Raw genomic sequence first — 19196 nt, 5'->3', positions numbered from 1 at the left:
GTTCGACCACATACACGTCCGACCTCGTGGGCCCTCTGCCAGTTTCAAGAGGAGCCCGGTACCTCCTTACCATCGTGGACCGGTTCACGAGGTGGCCTGAGGCAACCCCCCTGACTGACATCACAACTGATTCCTGCGCCCGAGCGCTGCTCACAACTTGGGTCTCACGTTTTGGCGTTCCGGCCCACATCACTTCAGACAGAGGCACCCAATTCACTTCCAGTCTCTGGGCTGCATTAGCGAACCTGCTAGGGACACAGCTGCACACCACCACGGCCTACCATCCTCAATCAAACGGGTTGGTGGAACGTTTTCACCGCCATCTAAAATCGACCTTGATGGCCCGCCTGAAGGGTCCTAACTGGGTTGACGAGCTGCTTGGGTCCTGCTCGGCATACGCACTGCCCCCAAAGAAGACCTCCGCACTTCGTCAGCTGAGCTTGTATACGGGGGCGCCACTAGTTGTCCCGGGGATTTCATACCTGCCCTTCGGGACCAAGGGGAACAACCCCCAGCAGTCCTACAAAGACTGTGCGAGAAGCTTGGCGCCTTGGCCCCGTTCCCACCTCAGGGCACGGTCAAGCCCCATCCTGCCAGCCCAAGGAACTACGGGACTGTAAGTTTGTTTTCGTTCGCAGGGGCAACACCTCGGCGCCATTGCAACGACCATATGAGGGACTGTTCCAAGTCATACGGAATAACGGATCCACTTTTATTTGGACATTGGAGGCAGGGAACAGGTTTTCACGGCGGACCGCCTCAAAACCGGCCCATTTGGATCTGCAACAGCCTGTCGAAGTTGCCACGCCGCGACGCAGAGGCCGCCCCCCTAAGCGGCAGCTGGCACAGCCCACGGACCTTGGGGACTGTCTCGCCGGTTTCTGGAGGGGGGTTGTGTGGCGACTCACCGTCTAGTCGGGCGAACCGGCTCGGCAGTTGGGTCGTGCGGTGTCGGAGCGACGAGGCCCAAGATGGCGGCGGGCCTCGTCTTTCCGAGCGACGGGGAGAACCCGCGCGCGGGAAAGTCCTGATGACGTAGGACTTACGTCATTGCCGGTTTTTTGGGGCGGGAGTTTTCTCCCTTAAAGGGCCCGTGCAAGGCGGGAAAATAAACCAGTTCTGTTTGGCAACCCTCCGAGTAGAGTCTTTTTTTATTCCGCGGTAGCAACCGCTACAACCGGTTCTTTCTGCTTATGACAAACAGAACTCAAATCCCAAATCGTTTTCTCACTCACATCGGCACAGCTGCAGGAGCCATTCTAATTCAAACCCAATGAAGTTTTGCAGGAGACACCGTCCCTAGAATCGCCCATGGCCTTGTCTCATCAGCCCTCTTTTGCTTATCCAACATTAACTACGAACGAGTACATGGCTGACAGCCACAACTTGCCATCAACCTTATGATTCCGGGCCAAGTTAGCTAACTTTGCTCTCCAACTAACTCTTCATCTCACTGGAGAACTCCTGATTATTACCTCCTTATTTAAATGATTACGATGAAGCACTGCCCTCACAGGCCCAGGAGTTTTACTCACTGCTTCTTCTTCGCTGTACGTAATTCTCATAACCTAACGAGATCCATCACAACACTTACTCTTCCTGAATCCAACTCACTCACCAGAACATTTCCTTACTTACCTTCAGCTGATCCCAACACTCCTACATATTCTCAAACCCGAACATATCACAACGTTCATTTTGGAATTATAGTTCAACAGAAACATTAGATTGTGGATCTAAAAATAAAAGTTCAAGTCTTTTTAATTACCAGTTGTGGTCTGGGACCAAAGAGGTGCTAAGTCTTTCATTCATGGTTCAACTCCATGGCTCAGTTAAACTAATAAAAAATCATAGTTTCTCAGGATCCACGGTGACTTAACCGTTTGGATGTAGAATTGGCTTGCCCATAGAAGACAGAGGGTAGTGGTCGATAGGACTTATTCCAGCTGGAGGTCTGTGACCAGTGGTGTTCCGCGGGGATATCTGTTGGGATCTCTACTATTCGTGTTATATATATAAATGACTTGGACGAAAACATGGATGAGTGGATTAGTAAGTTTGCAGCTGACACAAAGGTAGTATGGAAGATTGCCAAAGGATACAGCGGTTTACAGATCAGGTGCAGATATGGGTGGCAAATGGCAGATTGAGTTTAATCCGGACAAGTGTGAGGTGTTGCCCTTTGGGAGTTCAAATGCAAAGGGACAGTATGCAGTTAATGGCAGGACCCTTAACAGCATTGATTTCAGAAGGATCTTGGGTTCCAAGTCTATAGCTCCATGAAAGTGGCCTCACGTTCACGAGGTGGTATTGAAGGTGAATGGCATGCTTGCCTTTAGTAGCCAAGGCATTAGGTTCAAGAGTCAGGCAGTTATATTGCAGCTTCATATAACTCTGGTTATGCTGCATCTGGAGAACTACATTCAACTCTGGTCACCGCATTATAGGCCTTGGAGAGGGTGCAGAAGAGGTTTCCCAGGATGCTGCCTGGATTAGACGCATGTGTTATAAGGAGAGGTTGGACAAATTAGGATTGTTTTCTCTGGAGTGGCAGAGGCTGAGAGGAGACCTGATAGAAGTTTTTAAAATTATGAGAGGCACAGATAGACAGCCAATATCTTTTCTCCCAGGGTCGAAATGTCTAATACCAGAGGGAATGCATTTAAGGTGAGACGGGGAAGTTAAAAGGAGATGTGCGGGACAATTTTTTGCACAGAGAGTGGTGGGTGCCTGGAATGCGCTGCCAGGGGCAGTGGGGGAGGCAGATGAGATGGAGACATTTAAGAGGCTGTCAGACAGGCACACGAATATTCAGAAAATGGAGGGAAATTGACCATATGCAGGCAGGAGGGATTAGGAGTAACCAACTTAATTACTTCGGCACAACATCGTGGGGCGAAGCGCCTGATTCCGTGCTGTACTGTTCTATGTTCTATGAGTTACTTTTTTTTTGGAACCAAAAACACTTGCTGCAACTCCAAGCAACAGCTATGAAATAAATCGTTTTAAACTCACTTTACATCTTCTTCAGATAAGTTTTTACTTATCTTTGCTCCTTCTTCTTTACCAACTTACTTCTTCCACTTTCTCACCACAAGAGCTCGCTAATCTCCACTGATCTCAACTTACGTAAAAACCACGGTTAAAATTTCGTTTTTCCTTATCATTGCTCCCCAGTTCAACTTTCTAGATCAAGGCCTGGAATCTATCACAACAAACTGAAATTGAACTAATATCAGACCACTTGACATCGACAGTTTGACATGTCTTCCAGGACCACCCTGTGTGTTGCCCTCCAGATCACATGATCCATCCTCCAGTTTGCCCTCTGATACCCGCGCTCACGCCCAAAGCACAATTCTTTAAGCGTCTCCTTTGATTTCTTATTACAATAGTTATCGTCATCACCACCAACAACGTATTTAAAGGCTTTATTAGATGAGAAGGAATGGTCATCATATCATTGCTTCTCATTGGCTGATACAGTCGAACAGATGCGAGAACTGCTGCCCTCTGAGCCACAATCTATAACCGCATTGGAGATATTCTGTTAATTCTTAGCATAGCATGGTGAGCTATAAATGTCAATGCACGAGAAACCCAACTACTGTTTATTTTATCCATAGCATAAATTCACCTTTACCACCCCTTGGCCTAGTGTTGGCTGTTGTGGGAAAATCAGCACAGTTCTGTATTGAATATGAGGAGAGGCTTAAGGTGCTAGGGCTTTATTCACTGGAAAGGAGGAGGATGAGAGGAGACATGATAGAGGTATATAAAATATTGAGAGGCATAGATAGAGGAGACAGTCAGCACCTCCTTCCCAGGGCACCAATGCTCAAGACGAGAGGTCATGGCTTTAAGTTTATGGGTGGGAGGTTCAGGGGAGATGTCAGAGGGAGGTTTTTCACCCAGAGTGTGGTTGGTGCATGGAATGCACTGCCTGGGGTGGTGGTGGAGGCAGATACATTGAACAGGTTCAAGAGCTTGTTGGATAGGCATATGGAGGAACGTGAGATAGAGGGATATGCGGGAGGAAGGGGTTAGGTAGTGTGAGGGTGGTCTGATAGACAGCACAACATGGTGGGCCGAAGGGCCTGTTTTGTGCTGTATGGTTCTATGGTTCAAAATTGGCTTGTTGGAGAAGTGGTAGTGGGCTGCTGTTTTTTTTTCAGATTGGACGCATGTCACGTGTAGTGTGCCACAGGGATCAAGGTTGGGTCCTCTGTTTGTATTGTTGATTTGGATGAGAATGTGGGTGACATGATTGGAATGTTTGTGGATGACAACATAATTGGTGGCGTAGTGCACAGTGAAGAACATTATCTACGGATAACGTGGGCCAAGGAACGGCAGATTGAAACTAACTCAGAAAAGTGTGAAGTGATGCATTTTGGGAGGCTACGCAAGGGCCGGAAAACAGAGTGAATGGAAGGGCCCAGGTGGTGTTATAGAACCGTACAGCACAAAGACAGGCCCTTCGGCCCACCAAAGGGGGCCGAGGGACTTATTGAGCAGAGTTCCCTCGACATGCATGTTCACAGTTCCCTGAAAGTTGCGACACTATGAGGCATGGTGTTGACAAAGGCGTATGTCCCATTTCCCTTCATCAGTTGGGGTACTGACTACAAGAGTTGGGACTTCCATGTTACAGGTGTACAAGGTGTTCTTTAAAGATATGGCATGTTATGCGTAGTTCTGGTCACCCCGTTTTAGGAAAGCTGTGATTAAGCTGGAGAGTGTGCAAAAAAACTCAGAAAGGTGATGCCAGAACTGCAGAGCTTGACTTATAAGAAGGGACTGGATAAGGTGGGATTGCTTCCCTTGAGTGAGGGTGACTGAGGGGTGACTTTATATAAGATCATGATGGCAATGATTTAAATGAGACCTGAGCAATGAGCTTTTCTCACAGAGGCTGGTGGTTGGATAGAACGAGCTGCCAGAGGAAGTGGGAGAGATGAGTACAATTGCAACGCTTAAAGGGCACTCGGACACAAACAAGGTTCAGAGGGATTTGGGCAAAACGTAGGCAACTGGGATTAAATCATTTTGGCATCTTGGTCAGCGAGGAAGAGTTGGGCTGAAGAGTCTCTTTCCACTCTGTAAAACTCGATGACTCCAAATGAAACCTACAAGTAGATTGAGATTTCTACAACTTCTATTTGGGAGTTGATCCTCAGACCCAGTGTTTGCCCTGACCTTTTCCCTCCTCGCTCTAAAACGACATGGTAGCCAAAACCACTGACAGTGAAAACCCATGTATACCGCAACAAACTTGATACTCCTTCCTGAAAATATTTCAAGGTCTTTTACTCACAATATTCAGCGCCACAGAAATAACCTGATTTTATATCACCTTTGAAGCAATATTTATCCCAACCCTTATTATTATCACCCGATGGGCGAATTAGATTGAACACCTAAACACAGGTACATATTTCCTATTTTATACACTTAAGTGTCCCCTCCCTCTACTGAATGCCCAATTAATTTTACGAAAATACTTAAGACTCTCTGGATACTCATCATTCCATACTCGACATACATAAATCATCTTCATTCTCCAATAATTTCTGATGGGTCGTCTGCTTATTCACCATCCTTGTCACAGTACCTCTTCACAGAGTCCATCTCGAGGACAGTTTCTATCCCTCTATTATAAGACTCATGAACAGACCTCTTACACCATGAAGATGAACTCTTGATATCTCAATCTACCTCATCATGTCCCTTGCACTTTATTGCCAACTGCACTGTGCTTTCTCTGTAACCGTAATGTAGAACATAAAAAACCTACAGCACAATTCAGGCCCTTCGGCCCACAAAGCTGTGCCGAACATGTCCCTCTATTTTTCTCAGCTCCATGTACCTATCCAAAAGTCTCTTAAAAGACCCTATCATATCTGCCTCCACCACCGTTGCCAGCAGCCCCTTCCACGCTCTGATTATTATTCCTGACATCTCCTCTATACCTACTCCCCAGCACCTTAAACCTATGTCCTCTTGTGGCAACCATTTCAGCCCTGGGAAAAAGTCTCCGACTATCTACCCGATCAATACCTCTCATCATCTTATACACCTCTATCAGATCCCCCCTCATCCTCTGTCTCTCCAAGGAGAAAAGGCTGAGTTCCCTCAGCCTGCTTTCATAAGGCATGCTCCACATTCCAGGCAGCATCCTTGTAAATCTCCTCTGCACCCTCTCTATGGCTTCCACATCCTTCCTGTAGTGAGGTGACCAGAACTGAGCACAGTACTCCAAGTGGGGTCTGACCAGGGTCCTATAAAGCTGCAAACCACCCGGCTCCTAAATTCAATTCCCCAATTGATGAAGGACAATACACCATATGCCTTCTTAACCAAAGAGTCAACCTGTGCAGCTGCTTTGAGCGTCCTATGGACTCGGACCCCAAGATCCCTCTGATCATCCACACTGCCAAGAGTCCTACCATTAATACTACAAGCATAATATTATATTCTACATTCTGTTTCATTTTCCTTTTTTACTGCCTCAATATACTCAGGTATGAAACGATCTGTCTGGATGGCATGCAAGCAGAAGCTTTTCACTGTAATTCAGTAGATGTGACACTAATAAAACAATTACCTTTGGTTACGCTGAGCCCACGTTGAAGCCCCAATCACTGGCACCATGATCTTCGCTGCAGGTTTATTGAAGATAGGTGGCTATGGAAGAATGGTAATTGTTGTTATAGTTAACCCTCTTACAAAATAAATACCCACCCATTACTGATCCCAGCCCTTTGAGAGATTCTGATAATCAGCTCTATCTGCTAAGGACAAATGGACTTCAATCCCTAATCGCCTCCTCAATCACATGGTTGCAGGAACCATTGTAATTTAAAGCCAATGAAGATTTGCAGGAGCCACTGGCTCTAATAACCTCCCCCGGCTTGTCTCATTAAGTAACTTTTGCTTATCCGCTACTAACTATCAATGAGCACTTAACTGGCCCAGACTAATCATCTTGCTATTCATAGCAACCTCATGGTGCCCAGCCAATTTAGCCAACCTTCCCTTTCCTCCAGCTCCTAATCTAGAAGTAGAACTCATTATTATTTTAGTGATCAAGTTGAAGTGTTGTCCTCACAGGTCTAGGAGTTTTACTCACACTTCTTCCTCACTGTACGTGTTCCTCAAATTTCTACAAGGTCCAACATCATTACACTTTATCTTCCTAAATCCAACTCACTCATAGAAACCATAGAAACCATAGAACAATACAGCACGATACAGGCCCTCCGGCCCACCATGTTGTGCCGACCATTAAACCATGCCTAAATCTATCTAACCCCTTCCTCCCACATATCCCTCTACCTTAAATTCCTCCATATGCTTATCTAACAATCTCTTGAACTTGATCAATGCATTAGCCTCCACCACCACCCCAGGCAGCGCATTCCATGCACCAACCACTCTCTGGGTGAAAAACCTCCCTCTGATATCTCCCTTGAACTTCCCGCCCATTACCTTAAAGCAATGCCCTCTTGTATTGAGCATTGGTGCCCTGGAAAATAGGCACTGGCTGTCCACTCTATCTATTCCTCTTAATATTTTGTAAACCTCTATCAAGTCTCCTCTCATCCTCCTTCTCTTCAAAGAGTAAAGCCCTAGATCCCTTAGTCTCTCCTCATAATCCATACTCTCCAGTCCAGGCAGCATCCTGGTAAATCTCCTCTGCACCCTTTCCAACGCCTCCACGTCATTCTTATAATGAGGCGACCAGAACTGGACACAGTACTCCAAGTGTGGTCTAACCAGAGTTTTGTAGAGCTGCATCATTACCTCACGGCTCTTAAACTTGATCCCATGACTTATGAAAGCTAACATCCCGTAAACTTTCTTAACTGCCCTATCCACCTGTGAGGCAACTTTCAGTGATCTGTGGATGTGAACCCCCAGATCCATCTGCTCCTCTACACTACCCAGAATCCTGCCATTAACCTTGTACTCCACCTTGGATTTGGTCCTTCCAAAGTGTACCACCTCACACTTCTCCGGATTGAACTCCATCTGCCACTTCTCAGCCCAGCTCTGCATCCCATCAATATCCCTCTGCAAGCTCCGACAGCCCTCCACACTATCCACAACACCACCAACCTTTGTGTCATCTGCAAACTTGCCAACCCACCCTTCCACCCCCTCATCCAAGTCATTAATAAATATCACAAAAAGTAGAGGTCCCAGAACTGATCCCTGTGGGACACCACTAGTCACAGACCTCCAATCCGAATGCACTCCCTCCACCACAACTTTCTGCTTTCTACAGGCAAGCCAATTCTGAATCCACATGGCCAAGCTCCCCTGGATCCTTTGCCCTCTTGACCTTCTGAAGAAGCCTATCATGTGGAAACTTGTCAAACGCCTTACTAAAATCCATGTAGACCGCATCTACTACACTACCCTCATCAATCTTCCTGGTCACCTCCTCAAAGAACCCTATCAGGCTTGTGAGACATGATCTTCCCTTCACAAAGCCATGCTGGCAGTCCCAAATCAGTCTATGATTCTCTAAATGCTCATAAATCCTGTCACTTAGAAACCCTTCCAACAGCTTGCCCACCACAGACGTAAGGCTCACTGGTCTTTAACTCCCTGGACTATCTCTACTACCTTTTTTGAAAAGGGGACAACATTTGCCACCCTCCAATCCTCCGGTACCATTCCCATGGTCAGTGAGGACTCAAAGGTCCTAGCCAATGGTTCAGCAATCTCTTCCCTCACCTCGCAGAGCAGCCTGGGGAATATTGCGTCAGGCCCCTGGGGCTTATCTGTCCTAATATTTTCTAACAACTCCAACACATCCTCTCTCTTGATATCTACATACTCAAGAACATTACCCCTACCAACACTGTCCTCAGCATCATCAAGTCCCCTCTTCTTGGTGAATACTGAAGAGAAGTATTCATTGAGAACCTCACCCACTTCCACAGCTTCCAGGCACATCCTCCCACCTTTGTCTCTAATTGGTCCTACCTTTACTCTAGCCATCCTTCTGCTCTTCACGTACATGAGAAAAGCCTTGGGATTCTCCTTAACCCTACTCACCAAAGCCTTTTCATGTCCCCTTCTCGCTTTCCTCAGCCCCTTCTTGTTCCCTCCTTCATACCCTATATTCATCACGAGCCCTATCTGATCCTTGCTGCTTACACCATATGTATGCTGCCTTCTTCTTCCTAGCTAGTTGTTCCACTCTGCCTCACCAGGACAAATTTATCCCTAACATCCTGCAAGAGATCCCTGAACATCGATCACATCCCCATAGTACATTTCCCTTCAAAAATGTCATCCCAATTTACACTCTCAAGTTCTAGCCTTATAGCCTCATAATTTGCCCTTCCCCAATTAAATATATTCGTGTCTTCCCTGCTCCTATCCTTGTCCATGACAATGCTAAAGGTTAGGGACCGGTGGTCACTGTCCCCCAAATGCTCACCCACTGAGAGGTCTGTCACCTGACCTGGTTCATTACCTAAAACTAGATCTAATATGGCATTCCCTCTAGTCAGCCTGTCAACATACTGTGACAGGAATCCGTCCTGGACACACTTAACAAACCCTGCCCCGTCTCAGGAGAACATTTACTTATTCAGCTTCAGCTGATCCCAACAGTTCTACATATCCTCAACCTGGAACTCAACTTGCAATGGACATTTTGAAATCATAGTTTAGCAGACATTAGATCGCTGTTCTAAAAATCTTTTTAATTAACAAGAGGGGTCTGGGAGAAAAACCATTGTAATCGTTTCACTCATGGTTCAAGTCTAGTGGTCACTTAAGCTCGTGAAAAAGTAAAGTTATCTATTGCTCTCAGGAACCAAAACCTCTTGCTGCAACCCTTCGCTCAAGCTCCGATCTCCATTTTTCTTCCTTCCTCCTCATCTTTTACTCACTTATTTCTTCCACTTTCTCACCACAAGAGCTCGCTAATCTCCACTGATCTCAACTTACGTAAAAACCATGGTAAAAATTTGTTTTTCCTTATTAAGATAAGATTTCTTTATTAGTCACATGTACATTGAAAAATAGTGAAATGCATCTTTGCGTAGAGTGTTCTGGGGGCAGCCCGCAAGTGTCGCCACGCTTCCAGCGCCAACATAGCACGCCCACAACTTCCTAACCCGTATGTCTTTGGAATGTGGGAGGAAACCGGATCACTCAGAGGAAACCCACGCAGACACGGGGAGAACGTACAAACTATTTAATAGACAGCGGCTGGAATCGAACCCGGGTCGCTGGCGCTGTAAAGCGTTATGCTAACCGCTACACTACTGTGCCTGCCCTTGATATTCTTGTTCCCCTATTCAATTTTGTAGATGAAGGCCTAGAATTTATCACAACAAACTGAAATTGAACTAATATCGGATCACTTGACATCGACAGTTCGACATGTCTTCCAGGACCTTCACCCCTGTTGCTCTCTACGTGACATGATCCACCCCGAGTTTGCCCTCTGATACCCGCACTCAGACCGAAAGCTCAATTCTTTAAATTTATCATGTTATCCCTACAACTTATTTCAACTCTTTATCGGATGAGGAGTGGACATCATATCATTTTTTCTCATTGGCTAATGATACAGTAGAACAGATGCTAAAATGCTGCCCTCTGAGCCATAATCCATAATGACGTTGTTATAGATAATGGCTGTGTTAAAACTCTGAGCATAGCTGTATTAATTCTTAGCATTGCATACCGAACTATAAATGCCAGTTCTCGAGAAACCTAACTGCTATTTATTGCATCCAAAAACATAAACTTAACGTTGCCATTCCTTGATCTAGTCTTGGCCCCTGCTGGACAGTTCCGTCTTTCCTCGCGACTCCCTTCAGACACAGAGGGGCCCACACACTCTGACTTACTACATTCGAGCACAATAGTGGAAGCCAGTATCTTTCTTCTAATTCAGCTCCAGCCCCTAAGACAAATCAATCAATTAGTGCTAACAACCTATCTTCAGGAGCATTAACCACGTTATTTACATGTGCTTTTACTCAAAATGATATTTAAATTATTGTTGTCTTCTCTTGCCTTAACAGACATACTATTCTTACTTGACTTCTTCTCAAAATCCACCATCAGTGAAGCTATGAATATAACAGGTGAGATGAAGGGCCTTGATCTGAAATGTTGACTGTCCATTTCCCTCCACAAATATTGCCCGACCAGCTGAGTTCCCAGAGCATTGTGCTCCAGATTCCAAATCTGAAGTCTCTTGTGTCCCTATAAATATATCTCTGCTCAATGACTGAGCCCTTAACATAATCCTGGTTGCAACCCATTCACCCTTCTTGAACTTTACATCTAGTTTCATTCACCCTAATACAATTTCTATGATTCTCCCCACACTCACCAATTAATTGGTATTGGTATTGGTTTATTATTGTCACTTGTACCAAGGTACAGTGAAAAACTTGTACACCAATCGTACAGGTGAATTCATTACACAGTGCAGTTACATTGAGTTAGTACAGAGTGCATTGATGTAGTACAGGTAAAAGCAATGACAGTACAGAGTAAAGTGTCACAGCTACAGAGAAAGTGCAGTGCAATAAGGTGCAAGATCACAACAAGGTAGATCGTGAGGTCAGAGTCCATCTCATCATATAAGGGAACCGTTCAAAAGTCTTATCACAGTGGGGTAGAACCTGTCCTTACGCCTGGTGGTACGTGCCCTCAGGCTCCTGTATCTTCTACCCAATGGGGGAGTAGAGAAGAGAGAATGACCCAGGTGGTTGGGGTCTCTGATTATGCTGGCTGCTTCAGCAAGATAACGAGAGGTAAAGGCAGAGTCCAAGGAGGGGAGGCTGGTTTCTGTGATGCACTGGACTGTGTCCACAACTCTCTGCACCGACAAGGACAGGCTGTTGGTGACATTCACTCCCAGGAACTTGAAGCTCTCAACCCTCTAGACCTCAGCACCATTGATGTAGACAGGTGCATGTACACCGCCCCCTTTCCTGAAGTCAATGACCAGCTCTTTTGCTTTGCTGACATTGAGGGAAAGGTTCTTGTCATGATACCATTCCACTCAGCTCTCTATCTCCTTCCTGTACTCCGACTTATTGCTGTTTGAGAAACGCCCTACAACGGTGGTATCACCGAGCAGAATCTGGCCACACAGTCATGAGTGTATAGGGAGTAGAGTAGAGGGCTGAGGACACAGCCTTGTGGGGCACCAGTGTTGAGAATAATCGTGCCAGAGGTATTGCTGCCTATCCTCACTGATTGCAGTCTGTTGGTTAGAAAGTCAAGGATCCAGTTAAGATAAAATAAGATAAGATCTTTATTAGTCACAGGTACATTGAACCACACAGTGAAATACATCTTTTGCGTAGTGAATTTTGGAGGGCAGCCCGCAAGTGTCACTACGCTTCCAGCGCCAACATAGCATCCCCACAACTTCCTAACCCGTACGTCTTTGGAATGTGGGAGGAAACTGGAGCACCCGGAGGAAACTTGCACGGACATGGGGAGAACATACAAACTCCTTACAGACAGTGGCCGGATTTGAACCTGGGTCTCTGGCGCTGTAAAGCATTATGCTAACCACTATGTTACCGGGAGGTGTTGAGTCCTAGGTCTCGGAGTTTGGTGACCAGTTTTCTTGGGATTATAGTACAGAAAGCAGAGCTGTAGTCAATAAAAAGATAGTCTAACTATGTGTCTTTACAGTCCAGATGCTCCAGAGCCAGTGTAGGGCCAGGGAGATGGCGTCCGCTGTAGACCTGTTTTGGTGATAGGCAAATTGCAGTGGGTCGAGATTGTCTGGGAGGCTGGAGTTGATACGTGCCATGACCATCTTCTCAAAGCACTTCATGATGGTGGATGTCAGAGCCACTGGTCGGTAGTAATTGAGGCATGTTACCTTACTTTTCTTCAGTACCGGGATGATAGTGGTCTTCTTGAAACAGGTAGGAACCTGAGATTGAAGCAGGGAGAGGTTAAATATGTCTGCAAATACTTCTGCCAGCTGATCAGCACAAGATCTGAGCACACCGCCAGGGACACCATCTGGGCCAGATGCTTTCCTTGTATTCACTCTCTGGAAGACTGATCTTACATCCTCAATGGTGACCATGGAAATACCCCACTAGTATTAAGCCCAAATGAACAGTTAAGCTCCTTGCTGGCCTTGCCATCATTTCAAACATAACACTGACAAAAACCCAAATCGTAACAATCCCGTAATGCTGCACCACTAAAGCCTCCACAAATTATCACCCAACTACTATCTTTGTCTCCACTAAACCAAGCTCACCCATCAGCAACGTACTTGTCATAAAAGATTCCCTAAATAAACTACAAGATATCCTATTACCGCTCTGACCATGACTCAGATTCCTTCACTCCAGGGAAAACAATCCCAGCCCATGCTGTCTCACCCTAGAACTCAAGCCCTCCAATCCAGGCAGCATTCTTGTGAACCTTTTCTGCACCTTCTCGAGCTCAGCCACACCCTTACTACAGTGAGGCTACCAGTACTGGATGGACCACTTCAATTGTGGTCTTGCACAACTTTGTATTGACGTCCCAACTCTTGCACTCAGTGCCACGGCCGATGAAGGCAAGTATGCCGTACACCTTCTTCACAACCCTGTGTCACTGCATCACCGTGTTGACGGAACTATGTGCTTATAGATCTAGGTCTCTCTGGTCAAAATCAACGCCAGGGTCTGCTATTCACTCTGCGTGCTCAGTCCTAGTTTAACTTCCCAAAATCAGTCACTTTGCACTTGTCCGAGTTAAATTCCATCTACCGTTCCTTTGCCCATTTTGCCAATTGATGTAGATCACGTTGTAACCTAAGACAACATTATTCACTGTCCACTGTACCAACAATTTTGGTGCCATCTGCAAACTTATGAATTATGCCACCCATATTCTTATCAAAGTTATTAATATATGTTTGACAGACATAATGGGGCCCAACCTGAAGTCAATGACCAGCTCTTTGAATGCTAACATTGTATTTGCCTTCCTTACTACAAACTCAACCTACAAGTTACCTGAACTAGGACTACTGTCCCTTTGCACCTCTGATTTCTGAATTCTCTCCCCATTCAGAAAATAGTCTATATCTTTATTTTTCCTACCAAAGTGCACAACCCCACACTTGCCGACGCTGTGTTCCATCTGCCACTCCTTTGCCCACCCTCCTAACCTGTCCAAGTCTTTCTCCAGACACCCTGCCTTTACAACACTACCTGTCCCTCCATCTATCTTTGTATCTCTGCAAACTTGGCCACAATACCATCAGTTCCTTCAACCAGGTCATTAATGTATCAAGTGAAAGTCTGTCCTCCAAAACTGACCTCTGATGAACACCATTAGTAACTGGCAGCCATCCTGAAAAGGACCCTTTATCCCCGCTCTCTGCCTTCTGCCAGTCAGACAATCTTCTATCCATGTTTAGACCTTGCCTCCAATATCGTGGACTCTTATCTTGGTTAGCAGCCCTGTGTGCAGCACCTTATCAAAGGCATTCTGAAAATCCAAGTAAATAACGTCCACTGCCTCGCCTTTGTCCAACCTACGTATTCCTCCTCAAAGAATTCTAACAGATTTTTCCTCTTAAAGAAACCTTGCTGACTTCGCCCTATTTTATAATTCCAAGTGCTCCGAAATTGCATCTTAATAATGGACTCTTAAATACTACAGTCCCCTGAGGTCAGGCTACCTAGCGTATAGTTTCCTGTCTTTTGCCTCGCTCTCACCTTAAACGGGGATGTTATATGTGTAGTCCTCTGGGACCCTCGCTGACTCCAGTGATTCTTTAAAGACCACTACTAATGCCTCCACAATCTCTTTCAGAACTCTGGGGTGAAGTCCATCTGGTCCATAGGACATAGAACATTACAGCACAGTACAGCACCCGGAGGAAACCCATGCAGACACGGGGAGAACATACAAACTCCTTTCAGACTGTGGCCAGAATTGAACCCGGGTCGCTGACGCTGCAATAGCGTTATGCTAACCGCTACACTACCGAGCCTGCCCATACCTGGGCATAGGAAGCTACGGGCAAGTATACGGGAAGATAAGATTGGAACATAGAACATAGAACACTACAGCACAGTACAGGCCCCTCGGCCCACAATGTTGGGCTGATATTTTATCCGCCTCTAATATCTATCGAACACTTCCCTCCCAAATGTTAACCCTTCCCTCCCATTTCTCTATCATTCATGTGGCTATCTAAAATGTCCCTACTGTATCTGCCCCCATAACCTCTGCCAGCAGAGCGTTCCACACACCCACCACTCTCTGTGTAAAAAACTTACCTCTCACATACCCCTTATACCCGTCTCCAATCACTTTAAAATGCCTCCATGTGTTAGCCATTTTCGCCCTGAGAAAAAGTCTCTGATTGTCCACTCTGTCTGTGCCTCTTATCATCTTGTAGACCTCTATCAAGTCATCTCTCATCCTCCTCTCCAACGAGAAAAGCCCTAACTCACTCAACCTATCCTCATAAAACATGCTCTCCAATCTAGGCAGCATGCTGGTAAATCTCTGGATCCCATGCCTCCTGACTTTCTGAATAAGCCTTCCATGAGGAACCTTATCAAACGCCTTACTAAAATCCATGTACACCACATCCACTGCTCTACCTTCATCAATGTGCTTTGTCACATCCTCAAAGAATTCATTCAGGCTTGTGAGGCATGGCCTGCCCTTCACAAATCCATGCTTACTGTTGCTAATCAGCCTCTGCTTCTCTAAATGCCCATAAATCCTGTCTCTAAGAATCTTCTCCAATAATTTGCCACCACTGACATAGGACTCACTGGTCTGTAATCCCTTGAGTTATCCCTACTCCCTTTCCTAAACAAAAGAACAACATTTACCACTCTCCAATCATCTGGCACTACTCCTGTGGCCAGTGAAGACGCAAAGATCATCACCAAAAGCGCAGCAATTGTCCCGCAATGATCAGCGCTGGGTCATCCTTGTTTTTAGATTTGGATGAGGATGGTGCCATGATCAGCAAGTGTGCGGATGACACCAAAGTTGGTGGTATATCACACAGTGAAGTAGGTTTGGTCAGGTTACAATGGGATCTAGATCCAATGGGAAAGTGGGCTACTGATAAGCCTCTGGAATTTAACTCAGATATGCAAAGTGATGTGCGTTGTGAAGTTAAACCAGGGCAAGACATATACTGAGTCATGGAGAGTGTTGTATACCAGAAGAACCTACAGGTACAAGTTCCTATTTCCCTCAAAGTGGCAACACAGGTAGAGAGGGTTGCGAAGAAGGCAAATGGTGCGCTTGCCTTCATTGACAGAGGCATTGAGTAGAAGACTTGGGATGCCATGTTGTGGCTGCGCAGGATGTTGGTGAGACCAGATTGTGTGCAGTTCTGGTCACCATGCTGCAGGAATAATGTGATTGGGCTGGAGATCGTACAGAAAACATTCACAAGGATGTTACCGGTCTTGGAGGACTTAGGTTATAAAGAGAGCGAAAGGGGCTGACAGATGATCAAAGAGGGGGTTATATAATCCCAAGGTGCATAGATAAGGATTGACACTGTGATTTACCCAGTGTGGGGAACTCTTAAACTAGGCATAGGTATAAGGTGAGAAGGGAAATATTTAAAGGGGACCTGAAGAGCAACTGTTGGTGAGCATATTTATGATCCTGTTCACGTGACGCCTCTCTCTTTCCCTCTCTCCTTGTCCCAAATCTTTCCTCCTCTCCCACTCCCTCCACCATCCCTCTCTCTCCCTCTCCTCTCACTCTCTCTTGCTGAGTTTGCCTCGCACCATCTATTTTCTCAGCCAATGCTACTCGGTGAATTCCGACCCACTGATGGTGTGACCAACAATAGAACAGCACAGCACAGTACTGGCCCTTCGGCCCACGATGTTGTGCCGACCTACATGAACACCTGCTCTGTGATCAATCTAACCCTTCCCTCCTGCACAGCCCATAACCCTCCATTTTTCTTACATCTGTTACGGACAGTGAAAGTCCCTTTAAGATAGAGAGTGTGCGTGTATGTGTGTGTGTGGGGCGTGCTTACGTCAATAGAAGATAAAGGACGTAATGACGTTGTTGAAGAAGTCAGAAGAAAAGAGAGAGAGGGAAGGGAGAGAGACACCAGCCTGCTTGTTTTCTCTATCGATGGATGAGAAACAATAACTGTGTTTGCCACTGAAATCCATGTATGGAAGTTGGAAGTAATCCGGTGGAGTTCACTTTGTTGCCGACCTGTAGAAGGAAACAGGTATTTGTGTGTGGACGACCACGGTTCGGATGCTTTTCGGGGTGAGGAAGTCACTACCGAGTAAACACTGAAGTGTCGTTTGGGTTCCATCGTGGAACATTTGGATTTCGTATTTACTCTCTCTATGTTCTCTACATCTACGTCTTATCTTCTGACAACGGTGGTTGTTGAAGAAGCCCTTGCTCATGTTTCACCTTATGGCTTGCGGAACTGAACTTTAAGAACCATTCCGGAACTAGTTTTGGACTTTGTCACACACACACACGACGAGTTTAGTTTTGGAGTTAACGTTTGAGGTTTAACATTTTTGAATTCTAACATACTAACATTTTTACTTTTATTTTACGTATTATCATAAGTAGTGATTAATAAAATAGTTTTAACACTAAATCATGCTCAGTGTGTTTCTTTTGTTGCTGGTTCGTGACACATCCATGTGCCTATCTAAGAGCCTTTTAAATGTCCCTATTGTATCAGCCTCTACCACCACCCCAGCAGTGTGTTCCAGGCACCCACCACTCTCTGTGTAAAGAACCTACCTGTGACATCCCCCCTGAGCATTCCTCCTCTGACATTACATGTCCACTGGTATTGGCCATTGCCACCCTGGGGAAAAGGTGCTGGCTGTCCACTCGATCTATTTCCCCTCACAATCTTATAGACTGCTTTCGTGACCTATCATCCTGCGTCGCTCTAAAGAGAAAAGCCCGAGCTCGCTGAACCGATCCTCATGAGACATGTTCTCTAATCCAGGCAGCATCCTGGTAAATCTCCTCTGCACCCTCTCTAAAGCTTCCACATCCCTCCTATAATGAGGTGACCAGAATTGAACACAATACTTAAGTGTGGTCTAACCAGAGTTTTATAGAGCTGCAACATTACCTCGTGGCTATTGAACTCAATCCCCCGACTAATGAAGGCCCACACACCATACGGCTTCTTAACCACCCCATCAACTTTCGCAGCAATTTTGAGAGATCTATGCACTTGGATCCTGAGATCCCTCTGTTCCTGAACACTGCTCTGAATCCTTCCATTGACCTTGTACTCCACCTTCATGTTCTTTCTTCCAAAGTCTATCATTTCACTTTTGCAGATGGAACTCCATCTGCACTTTTCCACCCAACTGCACCCTGTCCATGTCTACATCCGGCTGTAACCTGCGACAAGCTTCTACACTATCCACAACATCTGAAACCTTTGTGTCATCTGCAAACATACTAACCGATCCCCCCATTGCTCCATCCAAGTCAGGTGTAAAAAATCACAAAGATCAGGGGTCCCAGAACAGATCCCGTGGAACACCATGACACCGACCTCCAGGCAGAATATTCTCCATCTCCTACTCCCCTCTGCCTTCTGTGGGAAAGCTAATTCCGAATCCACACAGCCAAGTCTGCATGGAACTCATGCCTCATGACTTTCTGGATGAGCCTACCATGGGGAACCTTGTCAAACGCCTTGGTAAAGTCCAGAAACACCACATCCATCGCTCTACCTTCATCCATTTGCTTTGTCACCTCCTCGAAAAACTCAGTTAAGCTCGTGAGGCACTACCCGGTCCTCACAAAGCCATGCTGACATTCCCTAAGTGATCTGGCAAAGTGATCTTGCAAAGTGATCTGAACCAGCTGGGAAAATGGGCTGAAACTGACAGATGGAATTTAATGCAGACAAGTGTGAGGTGATACACTCTGGGAGGACAAACAAGGGTAAGGCTTACAGAGTGAATGGCAGGGCACTGAGGTGTGCGGCAGAACAAAGGGACCTGGGAATACTGATCCATAATTCCTTGAAAGTGTCATCGCAAGTAGATCGGGTCGTAAAGAGAGCTGTTGGGACATTGGCCTTCATAAATCAGGGCACTGAGTACTGGAGTTGTGATGTTGTGTTGAAGTTGTATAAGACGTTGCTGAGGCTAAATTTAGAGTGTTGTGTG

General features: G+C 45.9%; 1 protein-coding gene across 2 annotated transcripts in view; it reads left to right on the top strand.

Moving 5' to 3' along the window:
* The window catches only part of LOC127570696 (latent-transforming growth factor beta-binding protein 4-like), a 254323-nt gene extending 239368 nt beyond the window's left edge, over positions 1-14955 (top strand). For both annotated transcript variants that reach the window (XM_052016480.1, XM_052016479.1), the window contains 2 exons: positions 11061-11123; positions 14836-14955. In XM_052016480.1, coding sequence (XP_051872440.1) covers positions 11061-11123; positions 14836-14873 — 101 coding nt within the window. In that variant the 3' untranslated portion in view covers positions 14874-14955. The remainder of the gene's footprint in view (positions 1-11060; positions 11124-14835) is intronic.
* The last annotated feature ends 4241 nt before the right edge of the window (positions 14956-19196 follow it).

This window comes from Pristis pectinata, chromosome 5 (assembly GCF_009764475.1).
Source record: "Pristis pectinata isolate sPriPec2 chromosome 5, sPriPec2.1.pri, whole genome shotgun sequence".
Classification (NCBI taxonomy): domain Eukaryota; kingdom Metazoa; phylum Chordata; class Chondrichthyes; order Rhinopristiformes; family Pristidae; genus Pristis; species Pristis pectinata.
This window is presented reverse-complemented; position numbering and strand designations above follow the sequence as displayed.